The 27,881-nt window shown below is 39.1% G+C and overlaps 1 protein-coding gene across 3 annotated transcripts; it reads right to left on the bottom strand.

Annotated features, from left to right (window-relative positions):
- Positions 1–11: 11 nt before the first annotated feature.
- CD55 (CD55 molecule (Cromer blood group)) lies at positions 12–27,881 on the bottom strand. Of its 3 annotated transcripts, XM_080824807.1 has the most exons (12): positions 27,438–27,881; positions 26,480–26,662; positions 24,849–25,040; positions 24,348–24,447; positions 22,986–23,071; positions 19,735–19,923; positions 13,691–13,903; positions 12,419–12,484; positions 9,241–9,261; positions 3,449–3,518; positions 1,903–2,010; positions 14–1,083 (listed from the first exon to the last, which is right to left on the bottom strand). In XM_080824807.1, exons 1-11 carry the CDS (start codon positions 27,520–27,522, stop codon positions 1,959–1,961), a joined length of 1,257 nt encoding a protein of 418 aa, XP_080680933.1. In that variant the 5' UTR covers positions 27,523–27,881; the 3' UTR covers positions 14–1,083; positions 1,903–1,958. The 3 variants fall into 3 exon arrangements, with proteins under 3 accessions (XP_080680934.1, XP_080680935.1, XP_080680933.1); XM_080824808.1 differs by lacking the exon at positions 3,449–3,518 and having other exon boundaries at positions 12–1,083; XM_080824809.1 differs by lacking the exons at positions 1,903–2,010; positions 3,449–3,518 and having other exon boundaries at positions 13–1,083.

Raw genomic sequence — 27,881 nt, 5'->3', positions numbered from 1 at the left:
TGAGACAAAAAATGTGATCAATTATTTATTTCTATTTAGGGAAAATAAATTTTTCTTTACATATCTTCTTGAACTTGTCTTGCTATACATGTAAAATCAATGCATTCACTGACATAAATAAATATAAATAAATTAATCTCAGTATTACAAAAGAATAAGATTTACAATTTGGCTATGAACATCTCACTTCAGAAATATAGACTCTTTTCTTATGTTAATATAATATCGCTGGATACTTTTAGAGATATTAAGTTAATGGAGACATCTTTCACCCTTTCATAGGGTTTCTTCTCCAAGAGAAAAAAAAAATTGTCCTTAAACGAAATTATCGCCAATCCATCTTACTTACAAGTGAGAGGCTAAGTCCCGACTGGATACCTGTACTTGTGGGACAAAGAAAGAGTTATTCCTTCATTCCGCATTCCTCCTTTGCCACCAATGAACCCAAGAAAATCAACACTCTCGCATCATAAGCATGTTTTTCCTTTAAAATATTTGCTAACCCATTCAGACTCATTTTAATGGAATCAGAAAAGAAGAAAATGCCTTACAATCAAGAGTTATTTTATAATACAGTTCATCTCTCTTCAGCAGGTTTGCTCAGAAGAGGCTAGGTTTTTTGTTTCTTTCCAATATCCAATTACTGTTTTTAGTTTTTAATTTTCTTTGTAAACAAAAAAAAAACACTACATATCTAGTGAAAAAAAAAAAAAAGGATGCATTTCCTTTTCTTCATGCTCACGTTCTAAGTACAAACAAACCTCTACAGTTTCCTAAACTTTGAGGAAAGTAATCACTCTAAATCTTGCAAGTTGTTCTATTTTCAAGAGGTCTGGGAGTGTCCCAGGACAGATTCGCTTCTCCTTGCTTGTTGGTTTTCCTATGCACCTTAAGGACAATGATAACATGCGAAACGAAGAGCACTATTACATTTATTTTGTCCACTCCTCCAGAAAGGTCTAAGAAACTAGAAATATTCTGCATACTGGTGTGCATTTTCTTCTTAATTCTTCTTCGGCTAAATCAGCTAGCCAATGGTTACTAGCATCATAAACAAGACTGTCAGTATTATACATGTGTGTCCTGAAAGTTAAAAAAGAGAGTTAACATCAAAATAATTTTATTGACTGATGATACACATTAATCTTTTGGTTACGTTGTGATAGACAATGAAAATTAATCCATAATAGGGCATGCAAAACACATGCAAAGTTAGTAAGTTATCCAACCTCAGCCAGTTTAGCTATAGCAACACCAACTAAAATAGGTCACATGAGTTAGAATCGCTTAAGAGACTTCCAGATTAAGAGTCAATGAAAACCCCTGCACATGCATTAGAGAAAAGTTTCACCAAAAGACACCTTGAGGAAGACACCTAGAACATTTCATAGATTCGTTTACATTAAGTTATTATTGTGTCATAATTTTGTATAACATAAAGGAGATAAAAGATCTATAAGCATGACTTACAAAAAATGCCATAAAACAAATCTTAATTCCTACACACTGGAAACGCTAAAACCCACCAAGCAAAAAGGAGAAACAGTACAAGTCAATCATCTCATGATGCAAACACTCACAAAGAAGGCATTCCTATTTATAAGCCCTAAAGTATCCACCTCTCGGTTTTCCCCCCAAATATTTGTGGCATCGCTAGCATCCAATCATTTCAGTAAACTGAGTGTGAAATACAAGATGAGATGGTGAGTGGAGAACGGATGACATCATGCTAATGACAGATCTGAAATGTTAGTCAGTCGCTCAACGAAGAAAAACCAGTCTGACAAGATAATAGAGGTCTGAGCCCCTATTATCCTTGAACGGTCATGGATAAAACCTGCCCTGGCTGTACTGATGGACATTTTGCAAGACAGAGAAGTATGACTTCATAAAACCATATACCTTTTATGATTTACCAGAAGGTCTTAACTTCTGAGGCATCACCAGTCACACTTAAATTATGAAACATAACTTTGCATGGTTTGCTGTTTTTCATGAGTGTTGTAAGAGCTGAACAGTAGAGAAGGAAAACACTAGTTGAATTATTTCAGCTGAAAAGCAGTATCAGCATTTCCTTACAATCACATCCCTTTTAATTAAACTTATGGGAACCCTCTATTTCCAAAAGAGGTAAGGAAATCCTTGTTTTTTTCCACAGTAGTTTTGCTCAAGCATCTGTACCAACTTAACCCACTTTATAGGACTTCAAATTCTGTTCATTTTTGGTGGACTCTAAACCACATTCTTAAAAAGTACCTGAAAAATCTGAAGTTCTAGTTTACTACATCTGCTATTAAGCTTCTAGAACACTCGATTGGCAGTAAACAAGTATCGACTTAAAAGCCCACAAAGCCCAGGACCCAGTGCTCACATTATTTTAGTAAAAGACTGAACCATTTAGTGATTTAACGAACATTTACACATTTTAGCTTATAATAGGCTTCAATAATATTGTTAATTCAAGGAGAAATAAGAGTTACAGAGGGTAAAAAGTAGATAGCTCATATCACTCCCAAAATTAAAACAGGCCATTTAGTGATTAGAGTTGCTTTTAATTAATGGGGAAAAAATAGGCATTAGGACAGTTTAGAAATAATTCCAGTTTATATAAACTCCATGGTAAATTTTCTGAACAGTAAAATCTATAAAACAGAGGAGGGTCAATTTAAATAATCCTCTGTCTACAGCGTAGGTCAGAGCCCACTATGACATTATACTTAACACATGCACATTCAATGCAGAACAGATGTTTCAAGTAATACTAATTTCTATGTGCTGCTGTTCAACCATCTGAGGGCTTACCATGTGCCATGTTCTACCTTCTTTACAGGGGGCAACTCATTTGATCTTACTATAATCCTGTGAGGCAGGTGTTAATACGTCCCCCCCCCAATTTAGAAATAAGAAAAGAACCACAGTTGCCCATTGTCACATGGTGAGTAAACTTCAACCCCTGGGAGGATTCAAATCAAGCAGTCAGGCTCCTGGACCCACCCTCTGAACCAATGGGCTGTTTTTTGCTATTTTGGCATGTTTTCGTAAATATAACTCAGAAAAAGGCCTGATCACAGGCAACCTCCCGAATCTGATAAAGGCTGATTTTTCCCTAGGTTTTTGCTTCTGTGTAACACACAGATACCATCAGCAATTATACTGAGTAGGGAAAAAAGGTGAGTTGACTAAGAGATTGCGAAGTGAGAATGCGGCTTTCAAATCACTTTCCTTTGAAATGTTAATGTCCTTGAGTCTACTGAAAAATTAAAGAAAGGGAAAAAGACATGTCTGTTCACCCAAGGCTGTAATGACCGAGAAAAGGAATAAAGAGAGAGCACGTTAAAAAAAAAAATACAATTAAGCGAAGAGGTTACCTTCTGATATAGTGTCAAGTTTTACTGGAAAAGAAGCTAAGAACAGTTTTTATTAAAAAATCATCAGAATTTCTGCTCACCCTGATTTTCCACAGTGCCAGAAAATTTTGACTAGAATTAGGGTACCAATTACAGTACCAGCAACAAGTCCTTGAGGAGGAAAAAATGTGGTAACACAGTTAATAGAAACAGGAGCAAGTACATACATAATGCAGTCTCACAATGACAAACACACCGGTTATGAGCCAAGTTAAAGAAAAACAGGAGACACAAGTTACTTTTTTTGTGTGTGACTTTCTTATGTCACAAGTTTGACAGCAAAAATTGCATGCTACTTATCCTGCTTTCATTCAAAGAAAAAGGAAATAAAATATTTAAAGTATCACCATGCTCAAATAGGATGTGTTTAACCTACTGGAGAGGGTTCCAAAGTGTTTCAACCCCACCATGCTCAATTGTAAATGCTTTGATCATTGGTCGGTCAAACATGACGACTGTGTTACGTAATTTTAGCACTAGACGGTGTCTTGGAGTTCACTCACATTGTGTAGATGAGTAAACTGAGTCTCAGAGAGGTAAGGGCTATCTATGTGGTTAATGGGAAGGCCATTTACTTTGTTCCTAGTAAAGGTAAGAGCTGTAGGCATTTCCCCATCACAGGAAGGTAATATCACCTGTGCATGGAGGCTAAAACATATTTATGTCGCTTAGAGACTATGCTATTCAGTGTTTGGCCTGTTGTAGATACGACTTCATTTAGGAAAGCTAATACCTCCTTTTGAGATTAAATGCACTATTTTGAGTTTCATGACAGAAAAATAATTGGTCAAATAAGTTGGTCAACAGTAATTTTTATAGTTTGATTTTCACACACAATCTTTCTTCTCCAAACCACCTGTGTGCCCTTTCTCCATACCATTCTTGGTCTCCCCTTTCCTCCCTACTCCACCCTGCAATGTCCTTGAGCTCTATTCTTTTGATCTGTATCGCAAAGGAAATTAGAGAGGACACTAGGAAAGCAACTGAAACTAATGTGACCAAATCACAAATTGGTTCCAAATCAGAAAAACGCTCAAGTCACACAGTTACACTGTCGTATGGATATGTGATTCAACAAAACACCTATTTCTACCACAGGTAAGTTTTTACAGTATTTTACCCAATCAATTTCTTTAATGGATCCCCTAGCACCATATCGTTATTTTGGAGGACTTCGTTCATAAAATAAATCATGGCTCCTCAAAAATTTGGGGTTTCCTTTCCCTTTAGCACTTCCATTAACTCCACCATTTTCAATGGCTATAAAACCATCCCATTTGCAAGTTGAATGATAAATGAAGATCGAAAATTTTAAAGTGATCCAGAGTATACAGATGGTATAACCAAAATCGTATTCTTAGAACACCGACAAGCACGTACATGTAATTCTAGAAGAATGTGTGCAGAGACTGATGTTTTCACAGGAAACGGGATCAAAATACAGAAATACGAAAAACTGGATTCTACATAAATGGTTCCTCAGTAAACTAATAGGAGTATTACTTCCCAAATTATAAACAAAGAAGACTTTAAAGTATAGAGGCAATAGTTATGATCTCAAAATTCTCTTGGTACCTATGGAAAATGAACCCAAGTGTATATTAGTGTCAATTTAAGACTTATAACTCAGAATAAATGACACAATGAAATTATGACTATGATACCAATGTTCTCAATTGTTAACTAAAGAGCTTTTAGGTAGGAAAATTATGTAATTTTAGAAAATGGCTTTCTCTAGATAAAAGGATTATTTTAGCAATATTTCTCATTATATTTACAGTATTTAAGACACTGTAAAGCAGTTTGTCACCTTGTATCTAATTACTCTAATAACTAGCACAGTACCTGGCAAATAGTAGGAAGTGTTCAGAAAATATTTATTAAATTGCGTCAAATGATCTTCTTTTAAAACAGAGATCAAAAAAGGACACGTCGAATAGTTTATCAACAGACAAAAATTGATTTCTAATCCCAGGTTCTGGTCAGAATTTGAATTCATAGTATTCTCAAGAAAAATACCTAAGGTTATTCAAATATGATTTATATTAGATGGGTATTACATTAATATATACAGTATCATCTCAATTCCTGAAGAAACTGAGTCAGAATTCCACATATAAGATCTGGTATTCATTTAAGGATTCTATTTTTGAAGAAATGTGGGTTTGTCCAGTCACTTCAAAAGGTCTCACTTCCATACCTAATAAAGTGGAAATGCTGTTCATATACAAAACTAGAAACACTGTTAATAGGTTGTTCTTCCTTATAATACTATTTAACATAACAGAATAAAGGAACTGAGGTCTATGCACTGGTGAAGTCACACTGGAAAGAGACTTTTATAGAAGGAAAAAGAATGTGCTTCAGTAAACTTTACATTTTCAGATTTACAATTCAAAATTCAACACCACTTCCTTGGCAACATCTGTAGAACCCTTGAAGGGTTTTGTTATTATCATTGGATTTTCTTTGCCTCTGTATTTTTAATTGAGGAAAATTCAAATGCTTCTCTTGCCAGCCTAAGCAGATCAATGAAAAACGAGATGATTATGTTGTCTGATTTCTTAACTTTGAATAACTTGTAGATAATTGAAGTCACTTTACAGTGGGATTTAAGTTCATCCTACAGAGAGACAGATAGTAAGACAGGGTGATGACCTGGTATCATAGCATCTGATGCATTTCAAATTACGACTGATGATTCAAGACTCTTGAAAGTATGCCTCCACTTGGGCTGGTCTGTGCCATATGCCAGATGCAGGTGGATGGATGTATAAAGCCAAAGTTAATCAGAACGTGATATTTGAAGGATACAGAAAGAACATTTTAGATATGTCACTGAGTAGTGCCTAATTTTTTCATAAATATTCCTTCAACTGACCTATTAATCCCCATAAGAGATTTATGAATATCATGATATAGGATTTCAGCAATGGTCGGGGGGGGGTAAAGAATCAGGACTACATCAATTGTCAAATTTAAGTTGTGCAGATTTCCGCATAGGACAAGAGTCTTTCTATCCTTTCAAGTACCTGGTGCTGGAGAAACGAGTCATCTACCTCTGTTGAAGCACCTAACAGATGTGTGACCTTGGGCAAGGTACAAATCTTGCAAAAATCATTCTTTCAGATAAAAAAATGGGATATAGAGGGGCGCCTGGGTGGCTCCGTCAGTTAAGCATCAGCCTTTTGCTCAGGTCATATTCCCCGGGTCCTCGGATGGAGTCCATAGTCAGGCTCTCTGCCCAGTGGGGAGCCTGCTTCTCCCTCTGCTGGCTGCTCCCCCAGCTTGTGTGTGCTCTCTCTGACAAATAAATAAAATCTTTAAAAAAAATTTAAAAATTGAAAAAACTAAAAATGGGACACAGATATAGATATATTACACACACACACACACACACACACACACACACAAAACTATAAGATGTTTTGAGAAGTAAAATAAAAACATAAAAATTTCAGTAGAGTACTTGCCACACAGTAAAAATGCAACTCTTACCTTATTAAAGGACAATTCTTACTCTTTGGTGTGGCCAGAGGGAATGATAAAACTATCAGAAACACATTTTAGGAAAATACCAGTGACAGCACTGCACGACTGCTTTAAGCTAATATTTATTCAATGGTTAGCACTGTGCTGGAGTTTTCATATCTATTCTCTCATTAAGCCTCAAAGACTTTAAATAGGGATCATAAATGAGAAAACTGGTACTCAGAAAGATTAAGTTCAATCACTTGGGTTGAATAATTACTAAGTTAAGAAAGAAAAAAAGAATCAACAGGATTCAAACCAAAGATCTGACTCACTCCAGAACACAAGCCTGTCCTCTTGACAATGTTGGCATAAAAAAACAAAAACAGAAACAAAAGCAAAAACAAAATACAACTACATAGAGCATGTATTCTCAATGGGGGTGTTATTATCCTAAAAGGGGGAAAAATCTTACTTTTTTAGGTATAAAGGATAGATATACAGAATATAGATTTACAGTATATCTGTGGTAGTAAAATTTCATGGGGTAGAGGGTGATTAGGGAAAATAAAAGTCTAAAAATTTCCCTGGGGGGGAGAGGGCAAAAATGAAAAAAAGATTTTTGAGAAGCATGGATATGGAGCCAGCAGAAGTATAGCTTTAGACCTCAAAATAAAGTCTTCACTTACATGGCAAATAAGGAAGTTCTGAGATTAATCAGTCTCTCTTTCTTAGCAGAATTAAATGGGAAAAAATTCAAATACTTCCAAAGTTCTAGTATCATCTATATCACTCACTAACATTGCAGTGTAATCCAGAAAAGCAATTTCCTCGTCAGTAGAGTTTGCTTATCTTTAAAATAAGAAAAGGGCAGGAATAAAAGGCACAGTGTAAGGAGCTTAGTCAATGACGTAATAGCCTTGTATAGTGACAGATGGCAGCTACTCTTGGGATGGGCACATTGCTTATCCAATCACTGCGTTGTACACCTGAAACTAAGGTAACATTGTGTATCAACCACAACCAAATTTTTTAAAAAATTGATAAAATAAAAGCAAAATGAGAAAAGTGACCCAATGCACAGAATTGAAGAAATAAAGATAATTTTTAGGTTTATACTGTACAAGTGTAAGATCCCAAAGAAAAATACTGCCATATATCTGATTTAAGAGGGAAAGAGCTCCTCTTTATTTCTGAGCACAAGTTGGAATAACAACTAACCCTAAGGAAAAGTTTCTGGGGAATCACATAGTATGTACTCCAAGAATTCCAGAGAAAATAAGCACCTCGAACCTTCATTGGATGCCACTGAGCAGGGGAGAAAAAGCCCATCCTCTAAACTCATCTCTGTTAACGTTAAATGATGAAATCATGAAGTTTTCATTTAGAATACATTTATTTCTATTGAAAATATCAAACAAACAAAGTGAATCCAACTGTTCAAATCTTTCAAGATAACTATTTTAGCTAAGGAGAGGTTCATTCAAAATATAAAAGAACTATAAAAGAGCTATAAATAATAATAATAATAATAATAATAATAATAATAAAAACACCTTTTCAGCTTCAGTCCCTTGTTTCACTCATACATGCATAGATAGGAGACCTCAGCTTATAAGGACATAATTTTAAAATATTCATTTTTTAATGTGCATATTTTCTACTGGGCATTCCTTTTTAATATGGCAACTTAGCTGTACTGCTTCTTAAACATTTCTTTTGCCATCTTCTTTAGGAGTTATTAATCTTCTTGGTAAAATGTGTAACATCAAATAATATATTTATGAACAACAAAAAAGGACTGGAACAAAGAAGAAATTGCAACACAGATATGTCCTTAAGTCTATAGCAACAGAATAATTTTAAAGCTATCTTTGCTTTAAATCACTGACAGGGAAGGGAAAAGGAACAGAATGTAATCAAAGGTGGCATTCTGGTTTATCTGGAACAGACGTCTAGAAACAACCAAGGAGTAGTTTGTGAGTACTTGTAAAATACTTGAGGCTTAAAAACTGTATTGACAATAGCTTCCTTATTGTTGTTTTTGGCCCCTAGAATGATAATGTATTGAGACAATAGGCGTTCAGGGATACTTGATTGACTGGCCAAATGATGTGAAGTTGCCCTAAAATTACCTTGGAACAAGAACACGGTTGGGAAGACTTAGAAACATACCGAGTACCTAACGGGGTCCACCAAACACGTCGATAAAATGCATTTATCCGTCTTCTCCCTGACCTTAAACATTTCATCTTAATAGTATTCCTAAGGCAGTAAAAAGACAATATTCTCCTCCAGGAATAAGGATTGTACATCCCACAGTGATGACAACTTTTTTTAACTGCCGAAGAACCAAACTTACCAATTGCAATGATGGCAGCATCTGAAGAAAAAAAAAATGAATTACAAAAATAAAGAAAAATATATAAAGCCACAGCAATTTAACATATATATCCACAGAATGTACTAGAAAGTTCAAAAGTAACTCAGATTTTCATAACTAAAAGAAATAATTATAAATAAATTTATGGAAACAGTTATATATTAACTTAATCAAGCAACATACACCCTAATAGATACGATGCCTGTATCTATTCCACAGTGAACCCCATAAACATGAAACACGATAAAGAGTTAGTGAATACGGCAACAAACACCATATTCAGTTACATGACTTGATGGCAAGAAATAAGTTTGAAAGCTTACATAGTAAATAACTGAGATCTAATCTTATGACCAAGAAACTATTTACCCCAGAGATACAGATGTAGTGAACAGAAGGGCCATCTGTATCCCAATGTTCGTAGCAGCAATGGCCACAGTCGCCAAACTGTGGAAAGGGCCAAGATGCCCTTCAACGGACGAATGGAGAAAGAAGATATGGTCCATATATACGATGGAGTATTTATTATGCCTCCATCAGAAAGGATGAAGACCCAACTTTTATATCAACATGGACGGGACTGGGGGAGATTATGCTGAGTGAAATAAGTCAAGCAGAGAGAGTGAAGTATGATATGGCTTCACTAACTTGTGGAGCATAAGGAGTAACATGGAGGATTAGGAGAAGGAAAGGAAAAGTGAATTGGGGGAAATCAGAGGGGAAGATCAAGCATGAGAGACTGTGGACTCTGAGAAACAAACTGAGGGTTGTGGAAGGGAGGGTAGTGGGGGGTTGGGTGAGCCTGGTGGTGTGTATTAAGGAGGGCACATACTGCATGGAGCACTGGGTGTGGCGCATAAACAATGAATTTTGGAACACTGAAAAAAATTCAATTAAATTAAAAAAAAAAAGAAACTGAAGTCTCTCTCAGCAGACTTCTCAATTACTCAAATTACTATAGCACCTTAACTTTTACACCTTTCAAGGACTGAGAAAGCGGCACAGCAAAAATTACTTTCCAATAAATATATTTATAATAATACGCTGCTCTCCTAAGTAGCAAACAGATGTACTCAAAGTACCACTGAGAACGGGTGACATTACGCGTCAGAAGAACGCACAGGATCTGGAGTCAGCAAATAGGTGTGTTTAACTCCCAACGTTCTCCCTATTAACTGCGCACTATCTGAATCACCCAAATTAATCTCTAAGCTTCTAATTCGTCATCTACGAAATGAAGCTAAAAAGGCATATGTTGCAAGGCTGTCGCAAAGACGCACGTCCAGAGAAGGAAAGGGCACAGTACGTGCAACTACGGTGCAGACCCAGCAAGTGGCAGTGACTACTTTCTTTTCCAATGTGAGCAAAAAATGGTCTATATTTGAAGAATAAATTAATTGCATAAAAGAGAGAAATCTGACCCAAATAGGAGTTGTATTTTCATCACAATTATTGACTCAGGTTTAGTTCTCTTTTTTTTTTCAGGTTTGTTTAAATTTGTTAAATTGTCTTGAATTTTTTTTTCCCAGAAAGAACTATTTCAACAAAGTTGGTGCTCTAACAAATTTATACAAGGTGAGACGTTTTTCTCGTTGCCGTCTTCTATGAAAAATCAGGTGTATTCAACCTAAAACTTTTAGGCCCAGAGAGGTCATGAAAATTGAAGAAGTCAGTAACCTCCTACCAGTTTAAAAGTAATGAACTAGGAGAGAAATGGAAGTGGCCCAGCACACAATATCTGTAATGTTTAAATTCTTTTAGAAAGCCAAGTAAGGGCAAAAAAGGCTTCAAGATAACAACTGTGAAATATACGAAATCATTATGAAAATATGGTCACAATGTGTTGAATTATTTTAAAAAATACCCACGATTATTTGATGCCATCAAAGAATGACCAAAAGTGGGCAGGAATGGGTAAAGATTTTGTGTATATGCATGTATTTGGCTTTTTACCTAAGGGAATCATGAAATACACAAAGGAAATATCAACAAGGGTATCTGTAATGTTTCAAGCTCTTAAAAAAAACTGTCTGGGTGATGATGGCAAAACATATTCCATCAAAGCAGTTATGAAATATGGACAAAATATGGAAAAGCAATCATAACAATGATTTGAAGGCACTGGTGGCAAACTAAGACAGGCAGAAATGGGTCAAAGGCAGAAGAGGGAGAATGATATGGAATGAGGTTTGCATACTTGCAATGAGGGGAGCACCGAGACCATGCAGTGCACTGGCTAAGTAAGAAGGGTTAAGTCAGATGAAGTTCAGGATCATCGATGGAGCATCTGGAAAGTGAGGGGGCAAACGTGAGGGGCTACTAATATTTTATTTCTTAAAGTTGGTAGTGGTTCCACATATACTTGCTTTAAAAAAGTTATTGAGACATACATGGATGTTTCATGCAGTGTGTGTGTGTGTGTGTGTGGTGTGTGTGTGTGGATTTCAATCAAAAAGTTCAAACAATTTAAAAAAAAATCACCTGGCTCACAGTCCTATTGAGATTTTCCAAGGAAGAGGAAAAAAAATAGGTATCTCTAATAGAGAATAAGAGTGTCTATAAAAATTCTGGCTATGCATTAGGTAAGTTAATAGACAAGGGGACATCCTTGGTAGCCCGAAGCAGCACTAAGTAGTAAGAAGGGTTTCATTCATTCACTCAACACCTATTTTTGAAGTCTACAATGTATTTTACTCCACTTTGATAAAAATTGTCATTTAAAGACCCTTGTGTAAATATAGACTATTTCAAAGAATTCTGTCTTTTCAGTTACTTAGAAGATACTGTTAGATGCTTTACCAAATTGGCAGCTCTACAGAATCTGGAGAAATCTTTCAGCATGCTTAAGAGATGGGTCTCTATCAATAAACCAGAACCACAAAATGGCCATAAGGATGGTACATATTTGGTTCTCTGAAGGGTCTGGAAGATTTCAAGGACTCCCTAAAGCTCATATTAAAAAAAAATTTCTTTGCCAAGCTTAATTTAGCATTGTTTTCATGGAGCCCCAATCTTTTTCTATATTATTGCAAAATGTTTCACCCTAGCACACTCCCCACCTGCCTCTGAAGATAGTCAAGAGCATTAGTATGAAAGACTCTTGCCACTGTGGCTCCTTAGATCCCTACTCAGGAAAACCTGAGCAGTGCCAACTAACCTGAAGAGAGGGTCCCTCTTCCGTGAGGTGCGCTGGTTGTCCTGGGAGTAGCTGAGCTCTGTTTTGCTGTAATACGAGCAGAGGTCAATCTTTTTGTTGTGTGGAGACCCTTAGTCACCGGGGCATGTATAGCAGTGGACTTTCGTGTTGCTGGAAGGCTCTGTGTAAGTGAAGCTTTTGCTGTGGAGGATCTATGGGCTGCTGGCATGGCCTGTGTAGCAGACGCATTTGCCATGATGGGATTCTGGGCTGCTGGCGGGGTCTCTGTAGATAGAGCACTTGATATGGGGGATTTTTTAGCTGTGGCTGAATCTTTTGCTGTGGTGGGTTTCTGAGGAGTTGAGGGGGTCTTTGTAGCTGAAACATGTACTGTGTTGGGATTCTGAGGAGTTGGTAGGGCTTCTGCAGCTGAAGAATTTATCGTGTCAGGTTTCTGAGGAGTTGATGGGGCGTTTGTAGCTGAAACATGTACTGTGTTGGGTTTCTGAGGAGTTGATGGGGCCTTTGTAGCTGATGCATTTACTGTGTTGGGTTTCTGTGGAGTTGGTAGGGCTTCTGCAGCTGAAGAATTTATTGTGTTGGGTTTCTGAGGAGTTGGTAGGGATTCTGTAGCCAAAGAATTTATTGTGTCGGGTTTCTGAGGAGTTGATGGGGCCTTTGTAGCTGAAACATTTATTGTGTCGGGTTTCTGAGGAGTTGATGGGGCCTTTGTAGCTGAAACATTTACTGTGTCGGGTTTCTGAGGAGTTGATGGGGTCTTTGTAGCTGAAACATTTACTGTGTTGGGTTTCTGAGGAGTTGATGGGGCCTTTGTAGCTGAAACATTTACTGTGTCGGGTTTCTGAGGAGTTGATGGGGTCTTTGTAGCTGAAACATTTACTGTGTTGGGTTTCTGAGGAATTGGTAGGGCTTCTGCAGCTGAAGAATTTATTGCCTCGGGTTTCTGAGGAGTTGAGGGGGCCTTTGTAGCTGAAACATTTACTGTGTTGGGTTTCTGAGGAGTTGATGGGGCTTCTGTAGCTGAAGAATTTATTGTGTTGGGTTTCTGAGAAGTTGATGGGGTCTTTGTAGCTGAAACATGTACTGTGCTGGGTTTCTGAGGAGTTGGTAGGGCTTCTGTAGCTGAAGAACTTATTGTGTCAGGTTTTTGAGTTGATGGGACTTCTGTAGCTGGAACATTTACTGTGTTGGATTTCTGAAGAGTTGATGGGGACTTTGTAGCTGGAGCATTTATGGTGGTGGGTTTCTGAGGAGCTGATGGGACTCTGGTACCTGAAACATCCGCTGTAGTGGGTTTCTGAGGAGTTGATGTAGCTTCGGCACCTGGAACATTCCCTGTGGTGGGTTTCTGAGGAGCTGATGTAACTTTGGTACCTGTAACATTTGCAGTGGTGGGTTTCTGAGGAGTTGATGTGGGCTTTGTAGCTGATGCATTTACTGTGGTGGGTGTCTCATCTGCTGGTATGACTGCAGAAATCTGAGAACCTTATAAGGAAGAAAAATGTTAAAAAATATTAGCTAAATAATGCTGTCAAGTTAAGACAAAACAAATTGCTTCCTCTATGAATCCTCTCCTTCTCCCCCGCAAACACCTAAATATGAATACGACTTTTAGGAAACCAAGCCTAATTCTGATTTTCCCAAGGAACTGAAACACTGCATTGCCTTTGCTTTGATATAAATTGACCTTTAGTCAACTGAAGTGGGTTTATAACAAAGTAGTACTGAGGTTCTTATACTGTTTTCTGTGTAAAGAAAAGAAACCAAAGTCAGAGTTGGTAGTGATTTCATTCTGTAACACACCCCAAATTAAGATATTTTCTCTCAAAAAATGTTTTCCTTTCTCATGCCAAGACAGACAGAACCACTGGACAGACAGAGTTAGTCACAACATAGTTCCTTTTCCCAATGCTTTCAGGAAATGTTAGTGACCCTGGGAAACTTGTTCTGTTTTAGTCCTTTTTTTAAGTAATACATTCAGTCTGAAAAAAATAACTTTTTTTTTTCTCTTGTGCTGGTTACCAATGTTACACATATTAGATTGGTCCCTCTTTGGATTGCAGATCAGGTCACAATTATCCGAAGTGCAACCTTGATTAAATCCTATTCTGAGGGGCACCTGGGTGGCCTCTGCCATCGGCTCGGGTCATGATCCCAGGGTTTCAGGATCGAGCCCCGCATGGGGATCTCTGTTCACCGGAGAGCCTGCTTCTCCCCACCCCCCCCAACCCCCCACCTTTCTCTCTCTGCCTACTTGTGATCTCTGTCTGTCAAATAAATGAGTAAAATCTTTAAAAAAAAAAAAAAAACCTACTAAAAAAAAAAGAATGCTAAAAAAAATAAAAAATAAAAAAATAAATCCTATTCTGAGAATTACAACTCTAACAATTTAGTACAATTTTAAGTCTTCCTTCAGTGCCTGTCGGACTTTGGGCTGCTTCCACACCCCCTCTTGCCACCTTCCCCACACACTGGAGACCGCTGTCCATTTCCCTAATCCCACTAAGCTGCCATTTCCTCAACTGTACAACAAGAATAAAAACAAAGCAGATTTGGAAAAAAAAAAAAAAAAAAGCAAATTTGAGAACATTATTGTAAGGAATAAGAGAAATAATTCAGGTAAGTTATTTCACACAGTGCCTATCCCTGAAGGAACACACTTTACCATTCTGGTGTGCGACTGCCTGCACCACCAACACACACATCCTGCCCTGCGCCCTCAGACACCATGTGTCATTTATTTCCACTTCCTTGTATCTACCTCGGAGGCCGGTGGGGAAGGGACAACTCACGGAAAATACCCAGCCAGTACCGCAGGACTGAGGTGCTCAGAAAATAGTAGATGGTATTTTAGGGTAAGATTTTATATGGCCCTTTCATCTAAGGTACTCATATATAAAACTTACTCTTTGTTCCACCAGGTTAGTTCTGGTTTTTGATCCAGAAGACCTATGTGCTAATATAGTGTAAGTTTCCTGGAAATTGCTTTTCTTGTTGCCTTTTTGTTATTTTGTGTCTAGTTGATTCACATCTGCCATCAGCATGCTCCAAATTATTCCAGCCTTCTGAACTGCACCCATACAGAGCCCAGCCTATGGGCAAAGTTTCTCCATCTGTCCTTACAGGGTTCAATGCCCTTAATATGTCAATTAAAAAAAAAAAAGTTTAACTGTTGCTTCTATATTCTTATTGATTTTTGCTTACTTATTCTAACAGCTCTTGAAATAGGTATGTAGAATTCTCAAACTATAATCATGGATTTATCTATTTTTCTTTCTGCCTGTTTTCTGTGGATTGAAGCTTTTTTTCCCCACAGATTGTGATAGATTCCTGCTGAATGGACCCCCTTTATTATTATGAACCATTGTATCTTAAAGTATTCTTTGATATTAATGGAACTGCACCTGCTTTTTCCTTTTTTGGTAATTGTTTGCAAAGTATATTTTTCCATCCTTTCTTTGGACCATTCAGTGTTCTTATCATTAAATTTTGTCTCTTGTAAACAGCAAATAGGTTTTTTTTTTTAAGTTCTTTTTTAAAAAATTAATTTATTTATTTAAGAGAGAGAGAGATCACAAGCAGGCAGAGAGGCAGGCAGAGAGAGCGGGGGAGGCAGGCTCCCCGCTGAGCTTTCTGCAGGGCTCGATCCCAGGACCCTGAGATCATGACCTGAGCTGAAGGCAGAGGCTTAATGCACTGAGCCACCCAGGCACCCCAGGTTTTCTTTTTTTAATTCAGTCTGACAATCTGACTTAAATTACACTCTGGGTAATTACTGATACAGTTGGGTTTATAGCAAATATCTCACTATAAGTTTGCTCTTCCACCCATCTATTTTATGTTTTTCTTCCTCTCGTTTCCTTTTGGATAAAGTGCTCATTTATCATGCCTTTGTTAGGTTATGATTCATAGTTTCTTTCACTATTATTTTCATGGTGACCCTAGAGATTAGTATATATTAGACTATAAACCAATTATGCCAATTAACATTTTACAACTTTTGGGTATTGCCAGAACCTTGTAACTTTTAAATTCAATGTACCTTTTATTGCCTTTGGCTCTGTTGTTATTACACGCTTGCATTCAACATACATGTCAAATCCCAGTGGATAATGCATTTATCATTTTGTACAGTTCCTATTCATGTACCTGTTCTAGTGTTCATTTTGTCTTGCATTTTCATGTTTTACTTGGGATTATTTTCATTCTACTTGAAGGAATGCCTTTATCTTGTTGTTCTGTGCAGGTCTGGTCTTCTGGGGACAAGTTCCCTCAGTTTTTGTATGAGAACATTTTCATTTGGCAGTTTTACAGGATATACCCATTGGGTAAAGAATCCTAGGTGAGCACTCATTTTCTTATCCTTAACTTGAAGGCTTTCTTCTCATTGGTCTTTGGCTTCTATAATTTTTGTCGAGATGCCTGTGATCAATTTTTGTGTTGCTCCTTTGAAGATAATATGTCTTTTGTCTCTTGGTGCTTTTATCATTGTTTTGAGTTGCTAAAATTTTTGCCATGAAATGCTGGGAACTGGTTTTATTTTTATTCTGCTTAGAGTCCTGAGAACCTTTGGAATGTATTGATGTATTTCATCATTTTTGGAGCATTCTGTCATCTCTTTGAATACTTGTGCTCCTCTTTATCTCTTTTTCTATCTGCCTCTCCTCTTAGCTAACCAATGTTAGAACAGTTTCACGTGTCTCAAATACCTCCTAAGTTTTATCTATACTTTACATTTCCCCCCTCTTTGTGCTTCTGGGCATTATTAATGAATCTTCCTTCCTGTTCCTAATACTGGGTCCAAATCACTGTTAAACCTATTGTGATCTTCATTCCAGATTTTATATTTTTCAGTTGCAGAACATCTCCTTGACTCTATTTTTATAGGTTCCAGTTCTTTGCCGAAATTCTTTATTTCTCCCTTCCTTGGAAACCTTAAACATATTAATTGCTGTTTTAAAGTCGTCTGCTGACTCAGTTATTTGGATCTCCTTTATCTGGATTTATTTTCCCCTGATTTGGTTATAATTTCTTGCTTCTCTCCATGTCTAATAACTCTTTTATTGTATTACAGATGTTGTATATTAAACATTCAGATGGTATGATCTTCCAAGAGAGGTCTCCTTTTCTGATAGGCAGACTGGTTGGAGGTGATCACACCCTCAGCCCATGAGGGACTGAGCTCAGCCTTAGTAAGACTTAGTAAGACTCAGTCTACTTCTTCTCTTGCCTCTGCTCCTTGGGAGTTGTCCCTCTGGGCTTTTCCTCGACAGCCCGGGAATCTTTATTTCCTCAGCCCCAAGAAACTGGGGGAGATCCAGGTCTGTCCTTCAGGGGTCCTCAGCCCAGCAATCTAGTCTCCTTCCCCACCCAGCTTCAAAATGGGCCCAACTGTGTTAAGGGGGACAGGAGTGTGTGTTTGACTCAAGCTTCTTCCTCTGATATTTGTTGCCCAAATACCATAAGGGTCTGAGAGATTTCATTTTGTACTTTGGAAGCTTCGGGTCTAACTCCTCAGCCTCCCCTGCAGCCCCAGGAATCAGCAAATGGCCCTTGGGAAAAACTGACTCTGCACTGAGGACCTCAATTTTCGGTGTATTTTTCTAGCCCACCACAACCACTAACAGCTTTGCCAGTTTCTCTCTTTCCTAGGCAGTGGTCTTCCCGTGGGTCACGATGGATCCTAGGCCCGGGAGCACTTCAGAGTGGCTTGCCTTCCCTGTCCACTCCCCCAGGAATTCTAGTTCCTTCTGTCCTGGTTGTTCCCACCCTTGTATCTCATGCCTTTCAAAATAGAACTTAAAAAAAAAAAATCTATCCAGATTTTGTGGTTATTTGTAAAGAAAATATTAGGCTACCATGGTCTACTTGGGCACCACACTAGACTTGTAAACTCTGAATAACAGTTAATTTAATACAATAGGGGGAAATAAATATGAGTGTGTCACATAGCCAGATTAAGAAGTGAACCCATATCAAACTTCTCCCATAATTAAGTCAAATAATATAATGAAATTTTCCCCTTGCAGTTGTCACATCTCCACATCATAATAAGCATTATCATTAGGGGAGCAGAGAGCCAGCACAGTGATCCACTATTGCTGGGAGAGTAAACTGCTACAGTTTCTTTGGAAAGAACTTTGGAAAGAACATCCGTCAAAAGTTTAATGCACAGGGCCACCTGGGTGGCTCAGTGGGTTAAAGCCTCTGCCTTCAGCTCAGGTCATGATCCCAGGGTCCTGGGATCAAGCCCGGCATCTGGCTCTCTGCTCAGCAGGGAGCCTGCTTCCCCCTCTCTCTCTGCCTGCCTCTCTGCCTACTTGTAATCTCTGTCTGACTTGTGATCTCTGTCTGTGAAATAAATAAATAAAATGTTTTAAAAAAGTTTAATGCACATACATTTGCTCTAGTAACTATGCTACAAGGAATTGATCGTATGAAATATACTTGCACACCTGTGCAATTCCAGATGCCCAGTATTTGTTGCAGTATCTTTTGTAATAATAATTAAAAAAAACAACAACAACGTGTAATCAAAAACTAAATTTCCCTCAATAGGTTAAATAAATGATATATCTGTACAACTGCTACAACTGAAAAAATAAATAGGTGTATGTATGTTTATTTTCCAGAACCAAATGGAAACATTTGTGAACAATGGTTACTTTGGAGACAAGGACCAGGGACAGAGAGACTTCTACTTTACCGCTCATACCCGTCTGCACAGTTTGAACATTACTTTACTGTTGACATATACTATTTGTGACAAACAACTGTTTTTAACAAGCACTGATATTTAAAAATTCATGCTAGCATAATTCCAAGTACAATTACAATAGGCGCTCGAGTCACACTGGCACTTACATGTCACGTTGCTTAAATACCGCCAATAGGATCACTAGCGAGATCCCTCAGTTTAGTCTAAGATTCCCTCCCAACCGAATAAAATAAACCATTTTATATGCCTTTTGTATTAACTTACTGAAGGTGATACGATAAGAAACAGCAAATGTAAGCAAACTCACTAACAACATAAGACATGTCACATGCACGTTTGTGTGCGCGCTATGTGCCGTGGGTATTTATTTATTTATTCATACATTACCACATATTCTCCATATCAGTGCTTCCTCCTTCTTGGGAAGTCACAGACCCCTCTGAGAATCTGACGAAAAACTGTGCCCCCCACAAAGATACAAATAGGTGTATGTACCACATTCTCCATTCATTTCTCAGGGAGTTCACAGAATCTCCGTAGTCCAAATAGAGACCCACCGGTAAAAAGAAAACAAAGTACAACACTGCAAACTCATTACCTTTGCATTCAGGCGGCGGGCCACTCCATTCTCCTTGGTCACCCTTAACAGTACAATAAACAGAGTTCTCTCCGATCAGGGTGAAGCCTTTTATACATGCGTATTTTACAGTCTGTTGATACACGTAAGTGTTCTGTGGATCTAGAATGACTCCATTGCTAATTTTTGGTGGTTCCGGACAAAAAATTTCTTTAAAAAAATTCCAACATATTTTACATTAATAAAACTGCATGTTAATTTTAATAAGTAAGATGAAAGCATGTTAAGTAAGATTAAAGCACGTTAAATAACTTATTTAAAAAAAGTAAAAATCGACCATTTTTTTCTAATTTCAGCATTATCAACCAGGGAGTTTAGAAATACCTATTAAGTAATGAGTAGAGTATTTGGAGCTTTGGATACAAATGGTGTAAAACACGAATGCTAACTTTGAGACCAACGTATAGAAGTAAGATTTAGAACATATACATGAAGCAAAAATTACAATAAAGTCCTCACACATTACATATCACAATTGTGCTGGGGAAAGCAAATACTGTCAGAGTTCAGAGGTAAAAGCAGGGCATTTTAGGAGGAAATGGAACTTGAGCTTAATACTGAGATACACCCTTCCTCTAAGAGAACGGAGAAGAGGGCATAGCTCTGCATTCCAGGGGAAAGGATGCCAGATGAAAGGAGTCTGGAAGTCAAGTGGCATACTTTGGAAGCAGGAATAGATGGTTCTGATGTGTCAATATTAAACTTTGACTCTTAGGATAAAAACTTTTTAAAGCATACGTTGACACACTGCCTTTTAGTTCAAATAAATGTACTGAGCAGCTGCATTTGGAAAACAGATACAAGCAGAGTTGTTCCGGTCATATTATAAAAAGCAGCCCCTCCCTGGCATTAGCCCTGATAAAAAAATGCAGTGGCTCCACCTTGTCTAGAGCGAGGGAAGCAGTGGGATCACTGTGTATGTCAACTATGTTGCATGGAGTGGCCTTAGGTAACCAGAGAATATTAGCAAACCTGTAAGTTACTTTTAGACCCCTGGCCCCTATCAAAGCCAGGAACAAGAGCAGGCCAATCTGCTTCACACGGGGCTAAAGTGCATGACTGCACATCGCCATCAGTGCCGTCCAGAGATTTTCTGAGCACCTAACACATACCAGGCATTGTTCTATAAATGCAATTGCAAAACTAAATAAAATATTCAGCTGTCGGTCTTAAAATATAGCGACAGGGGCCCCTGGGTGGCTCAGTCAGTTAAGCATCTGCCTTCGGCTCAGGGTGCTGGGATCAAGCCCTCCCCTGGGCTCCCTGCCTAGCGGAGAGCCTGCTTCTCCCTCTCCTGCTTCCTCCTTCTTGTATTCTGTCAAATAAATAAATAAAATCTTTAAAATAAGATAAAATATAGTGACCAAAAAGATGCAAAGATTTTCATTTTAATGCAAAATAGCGAGGCTTATCATAGAAATGTGCACCATGGTGTGGAAAGAGAGAACAGTTAACCAGCAGGGAGGTCCTGGAAAGCTTCTAGAAGGTCAATCAGAGCAAACCTGTAATAAGAAAAAAAAAAAAAAAAAAAAAAAAAGGAAAGAAAGAACAGAAAAGAAAAAGGAAAAGAAACAAAGGAAAACAAAAAGCGTGAAGTGGGCATACCACGGCGACCCTTGTACACTTTACTAAGGAGTCTGGACTTTGTAAGTGATGAGGAGGCATGTACAAGCTTTAGGATCCATGTTTCAGATGGATCACCCTGGGTAGAGTGTGGATGAAACATCAATGGAGTCCAAGAATGAGGGCCACCGCAATCCCTGTCACCTCTGAACTCAGGCAAGTGGGACTCCTGCCCCAGCTCCCACACTTTAAGAGGCTGTGGCCCTCTTCTGACTATGTTTCTCCCTACCAGTGGGGTATCTGCAGGGCTGAAGGTACACTCCCTGAGAGCTGCTCCCCTACCCCACTGTAAATCATGCTCTAGGAAGTGGCCCTTGGAATTCCCTCTTTTTTTCTTTTAATATGGAACACTATAAATTTGTATGTTATCCTTGAAGGGCCATGCTAATCTTCTATCATTCTAATTTTAGTATCTATGTCACATGGTCCCAATTGTTGAGAACAGTCTATACTCCTGATATGTACACCTGTAGTCCAAAGTTCAGAGACACGGATGGGGGGAAAGGTCCCAGGGCACATGTCTTGGGGCATGTGGGCCAAGCTGTCTAGGTACATGCATCAGAGGCTTATCACAGTGCCAGAGCGGATACATATTCGAGTAAGTTTGCTGTCCAAACTCACTTTAGTATCACTTACAACATTCCTTACTAGACGGCGGAAATGGTAAAGGTGGGTGATGGGTAGTAATGCTGAAAATTTCGAAGTACTAATAATGGGAAAAAGGGAAGTAGCAGACATAGGAGGGTAGAGTGCAAGATGGTGTGGCAAGGGCGTCCCTGGGTGTGACCAGCTCACCCCTGCAAGCTCTTTCTTGGCCAGACTTCCTTTTGTACCTCTCCCTATCAACTGACCCCATACCTTCCCCACCACAGTGTGTCAATCAAGAATCACCTGTCAATTCCATTAAGCCTAGTCTAGTTTTCTGCTCCTAATAACAACAAAAACTTGAACTTAGCAATAATTTTAGCAAAGTTAGGAGAAATAATAAAGCCTACATTTTTAAGCATTGCATTTTTTCTTAAGAGAAAAAAAGAAATGTTGCACATATTTTACTCTTCTCAATTTTCAGGAGACATAGGTCTCTAATGGATATAAATTTGACTGGATATATGCATTTATTTTTAAAAAAATATTTATTTATTTTTTATGGATTTTATTTATCTGAGAGAGAGAGAGTGAGAGAGAAAGAGAGAGCATGAGAGGGGAAAGGGTCAGAGGGAGAAGCAGACCTCCTGCTGAGCAGGAAGTCTGACGCAGGACTTGATCCTGGGACTCTAGGATCATGATCCAAGCCGAAGGCAGTCACTTAACCAACTGAGCCACCCAGGCACCCCTGGATACATGCATTTATGATACTATTTCTATACCCTATCTCCCTCTGAGAAAATAAGATTCCTAAGGGCAGAAATCATATTTCTTCTTCATTGTATAACTTATTTCTCTAATCATGAAAAAATCAATCCCATTTCAAAACTTTTATAGGCAATTAGCTCAGTTCATAATCGTAAAAGAGGCAATACTGAATCCTAGAAAAATGATGAGTTTGACGTCCAACTAACTAGAGAGTTTAGGTTTTTTTTCAGTCTTACCTTGGCATTTGGGAAATGGATCACTCCATCCAACATCGTCACCTACAATGGAACAGTAACTAGAAGGTACACCGACTAACCTGTACCTAAACCAATGAGGGGAGGAAAAAAGTTAGGTCCCATCCACACATTTGGCTTCCCTTAAATTCTCCAAAATGTCATCTTAAAATATTTACTATACCAGTAGAGGGAGACAAAACAACAGCTGATCAAAATTCACAGGGCAGTTTAAAGGAAAAGAAAAAATTAAATTAGAAAAGGTGATATCCAAAGGATAAAAAAGTGTAAGACACACAAAAAGTTTTTTATTTGGGTGGGGTCCTCGTGAGAAAACAGGAAAGTGTTCTGAAACATCTAAAGTGACATAGATGATTGAATATTTTATATTTCTGAATTCTAAAGATCAACAGAGGCTTCATAGAATAATAGAACATACTTATATTTTAGGGGCTCAAAGTACTCCCCAGATTTGATATTAATCCTATTAACGATCCAAGCATCTCTGTTTCGTATAGGAGACACATGATGTTGATAATTTTAGAAAGAGCAGGAACACCCACATACACACAGAGTAAAATAACATAATCCAGTTTGCAGATATTTAATGAGAAAATGAACATAAAAAGTTTCCAGCTGGGGGTGCCTGGGTGGCTCAGTGGGTTAAAGCCTCTGCCTTTGGCTCAGGTCATGATCCCAGGGTCCTGGGATAGAGCGCCTCATCGGGCTCTCTGCTCAGCAGGGAGCCTGCCCTCCCTTCTCTGCCTGCCTCTCTGCCTACTTGTGATCTCTGTCTGTCAAATAAATAAAATCTTTGAAAAAAAAAAAAAGTTTCCAGCTGTCTCTGAGACACTAAGGAGACCCAAAGAGTGAGTTCCTTTTCCCTGCATAGAGAACTCAGAGAAGACCTCAGGTCAGCATGACATTTTTACACTAGGAGTAAATGTTTTTAACACATAATATTTTGTAACAGGCAGTTTGCATACAGAAAAAAATATGCAAATTCATTATTTAGGTAAAGTAAGGACTGGTTTCATTTGAACATCTGAAGGATTTAATTTCTGCAAGGGCCAACATATTACAAGATTTTTCCTTTACTATTTACATTTAAATTTTATAATGAATCATATATGTACTAAAAATCTAACAATAGAGAGAATTTGTGTGATAAGAAATTGTCCCTTCTTGCCTGCATTTTATTAAACTTAACCATGACGGCCTTATGATGAAAGATCTCTGAGCACAGGAGCTGGTTGACTAGCTTGTAAACACTGACCGCGAATATAAAAACTTCCACCTTAAGCCCTAGTTGGTTTTTGCATTTGTTAAATACAGAGTATAAAGATGTAGTATGCCCAAACTTACCCCTTGTTACACGAGAAGTGGATAACTGCAGCATATGATATGTCAGTTGGAATGCTGACATGACCATGTCTTAAATCTCCAGGATTAGGACATGATTTTCCTAAAAGAGAGCTCAAATTGATTTTTTTTTTTCATTAAATTATCAGGCACTTCTAAGCAACCATTATCTGAACTACCGACACTTCTTATCCTTAAACTTCTAAAATCCTGCCTTCATTTTGTAAGTTTCAAATAACACACCAGATTTAGAATATACACTTATCACATTTTAGGTAACCTTAAACTAATTAAATGTGAAATCTGTGAGTAAACGAATACTCCCATCTCACAAGTATTTAGTTGGCCTAATTTAAGACAAAATTATAAAATTACTCTAATGGTTCTTTTCAGAATCATTACTCGAAGTAATAATATGGACACAAAGACTTCCAGCATGAATGAAGAAATATTATTTCCCCAAATACCGTATGATTACGAATACTCTGTAAAAATTATACTCACTTTTACAAAATTCATCTGGTTTGGACCATGTAAAACTCGGAAGGCAAGTTAGTTTTCCTGAGAGAAGAAGGTCCCTTTGGTAGCCAGATCGGCATTCATATTCCACAATGGAACCCACTGGGAAGTAATTCTGGTTGGTGAAAGACTTTTTGAGAGATGCAAAAAGTAGCCTGGTTGGAATGTCACAGCTACCTAAAAGTATTAACAAAAGCAACAATGTAACTAAAATCACCTTCTTTGATAATCTAGGTTTAATTATTCAGAATTATCTGGACCTTACATCACCCCTTTTTCAGTACTTCTTCATACACATTTGATATTTTACTATATTAATATCACTATGACACTTACAGTGCATCAAGCATACTCACATATATACTTCTATTTCCTAAGTAGTTAATTTGGCACCTAGATATCACCATGCCCACAGTTCAGGAAATATAACCCATTATAGTTGCCTGGCACAGTTCTGCCCCTGACCCTTGCCTGCCCAAAGGAGGACAGGGGTGAGAGGAGAACAGTGTTTCCTCAGACCCCCTGGGGCTAATGTCTGAACAACAACAATAATTAACAATGATACCTAATATTTACTGGATACTTCTCCATGTCTTATACACATAAACTCATTTCATCCTCACAACAACCCAGAAGCCCATGAATCAGGTGAGCTGGTGGTGTACAAAGAAGTATTTATAAATTTATTTACCATTTATAAATGGTAACATCTGGGCAAATGTTAATGTGTAAAGGCACGGTAGAGGGGACAGGACATTGGATTTATAACCCAAAGACTGAAGTTTGGACCCTGGCTCTCCTGTGTAAGAAATGCTGATTTCAAGAAGTTACTTAACTTCTGGGGGTCTGTCTCCCCAGACTACTTCCTGACTGAAGAATGGGAGTAAAGGTCCCTGCTCCACTCATGGGGTTGTCCACCCATGGAGACGTCAACAGAGTCAGCTATGCAGAAGCATTATAAACTCTAAAACACAATACACGTGCAAAGGCTTAAGTACTTCAACCACTGCCTTCTGTCCTGCACACACAAAACCCAAAGGTTCAAGCTGATGTCACACCTGGTTTCATAAAATACTTGAGGCAGTTTCTAAAATTCCCATACATTCTAGGACTCCAGATGGCCCAAAGCTAGGAACCAAGTCTCATCTTTACCTTTACTCGTCTCTGTCAAAGTTACCATAGGACTATGCATCTAGTGATAGATTTTGAGGGAAATACAGGGAGCTTTTTAAAAGGCTACCACAGAGTTGTGCTTGATGAGTCCTACTTTACAAAATGAAACTTAAGAACACAGAAGACTACGTTATGTGACACGGGGTGACTGCCAAACATATTCATATATAATGTACTCCTTAAAAATTGTACCTATTGTTTATTTTCTCTATTAGTCCAGGAGGGAACAACAATAGAAAGCCCAAACCTGTTAATGAAGAAGGAGGACCTATTCTGGGGAGTAATGTCAATTAGCTGCAGCGGGAAATGCCAGGTGTACATACCCTGGGATTTCATAATGCTTGAAAACTATCAATTACCGCTCATGCTGAAGAGGGATAAAAGTGAGCTAAGCGGATCCATTCCATTCCCGTAATGTATACATACAAAAATGAAGAACTTACGGTTACAGAATTCTGCCACCTCTGACCATTTATTGTTGAGACAGACCACGGAGTCTGCCTTGCCAGGAACCTTTACGAAGCCTTCTTTACATTTGTATGTTACTGTGGTTTTTTCAGGAAAACTCTGGCTGTCACCCACCATTCGTATGGCATTAGGTACCTCTGGGGGAAAGTTGCAGTCACCTAGGGAGGGGAATAGAAGAAAAGGAAAGAAAAGCAGAACTGAAGGAAATAACACTTTTCAGTTCATAGCAACATTCTCTTTGCAAGAGGAGTAAGGGAAGCAGCCAAAGGCTTCTGAGGCACAGGTGACATTTCCATCCACACCGACAACTTGCTAGGCTGCCTGTCTTGTCAATTAATTCAGTATTAAAATAAGGAATCGACCCTTTTCTTTCAATATTAAAAAAAAAAAAGCGGTTTAGAATTGATCCTGTTACTAAGCGCACAATACAGACAGACGCCCCCCGGGAACGTCACACCTGGAAGAGAAGACTGGCTAACGGGCAGCGTCCCCTGCAGCCCACAAGTGGACTCCGTTTAAGAGGCGACAGGGGTCAGCTGTGGCCTCCCACTGCTAAAGAGATGTCGGGGGACTGAGAATTCACTCTTCGAGCCCTGCCCTTTGGCTTCCCCAGGTGTGCCTGCTCCGCCAACTCAGCCCGCGCTTCCTCAACTGTCCCCGCCTCACTCCCGAAGTCACGCCAGCTGGGGTCCAGCACAGCAAGACCCCAAACTGCAGGTTAGCAGCGGAGATCCCGTCCCTGTCCCCAAGGGATCGCGCTAGTAGGCGCTCCGAGCCGCACGGGTGGAGGATTACGGGAACAATTTACCCGTGCCCACATTCCTCACCTCCCCAGGTCCCCAGACTTCTCGGTTGTCGCGGAGACGGATCCCGCCCCTCCCACCCAGCCTCCGGGTTCCCCCAGCGGGGCTGGGCCCCCCGGCCCCCACTCACCCCGCGCCGCAGGCGGACACAGCAGCAGCAGCGGCAGCAGCAGCAGCAGCAGCGGCGGGGCGGTCAGCCCGCCGAGGAGGCACATGGCGCGCGGGGACCGGGACCGGAGTCCGTGGAAGCTCGCTCCGGCAAGGAGCGGTAAGTAGCAGCGGCGCTTAGCTGTTCGCCAGGCGAGTTAAATTAGCGCCTGGGCGGGGCTGGGGCTGTGAATCACAAAGGGTGGGGCGAGGAGACGGGTGGAGGAGAGTTGTGCTCGCACCAGGTGCCGCGCAGCGCGAGCGCCGGGGAGGGGTGCTCTCGCGGTTGCCTCCCCGAGAGACCCTGGACTGGGGGCCGGGGATAATGGGCCGGGAGTGGGGCTCCCCGGCCGGTCGCCTGGACTCTCTTTTTCTCTTTGCTAGGGTGGGGCCTGCGAAGAGCTCCCATCTGGACCTGTAAATATCT

The sequence above is a fragment of the Martes martes genome (genome assembly GCF_963455335.1).
Source record: "Martes martes genome assembly, chromosome: 15".
Lineage (NCBI taxonomy): Eukaryota > Metazoa > Chordata > Mammalia > Carnivora > Mustelidae > Martes > Martes martes.
The sequence above is the reverse complement of the archived record's forward strand: the minus strand, read 5'-3'. Positions and strand labels throughout refer to the sequence as shown.

Excerpts from the sequence above, each read along its gene's own strand:
- CD55 (XM_080824807.1), bottom strand. The coding sequence starts at position 27,522 with ATGTGCCTCCTCGGCGGGCTGACCGCCCCGCCGCTGCTGCTGCTGCTG. Across the intron at positions 26,663-27,437 it reads GTGTCCGCCTGCGGCGCGGG|GTGACTGCAACTTTCCCCCA; the intron begins GTGAGTGGGGGC and ends TCCCCTCCCTAG. Across the intron at positions 23,072-24,347 it reads CACTTCTCGTGTAACAAGGG|GTACAGGTTAGTCGGTGTAC; the intron begins GTAAGTTTGGGC and ends TCATTGGTTTAG.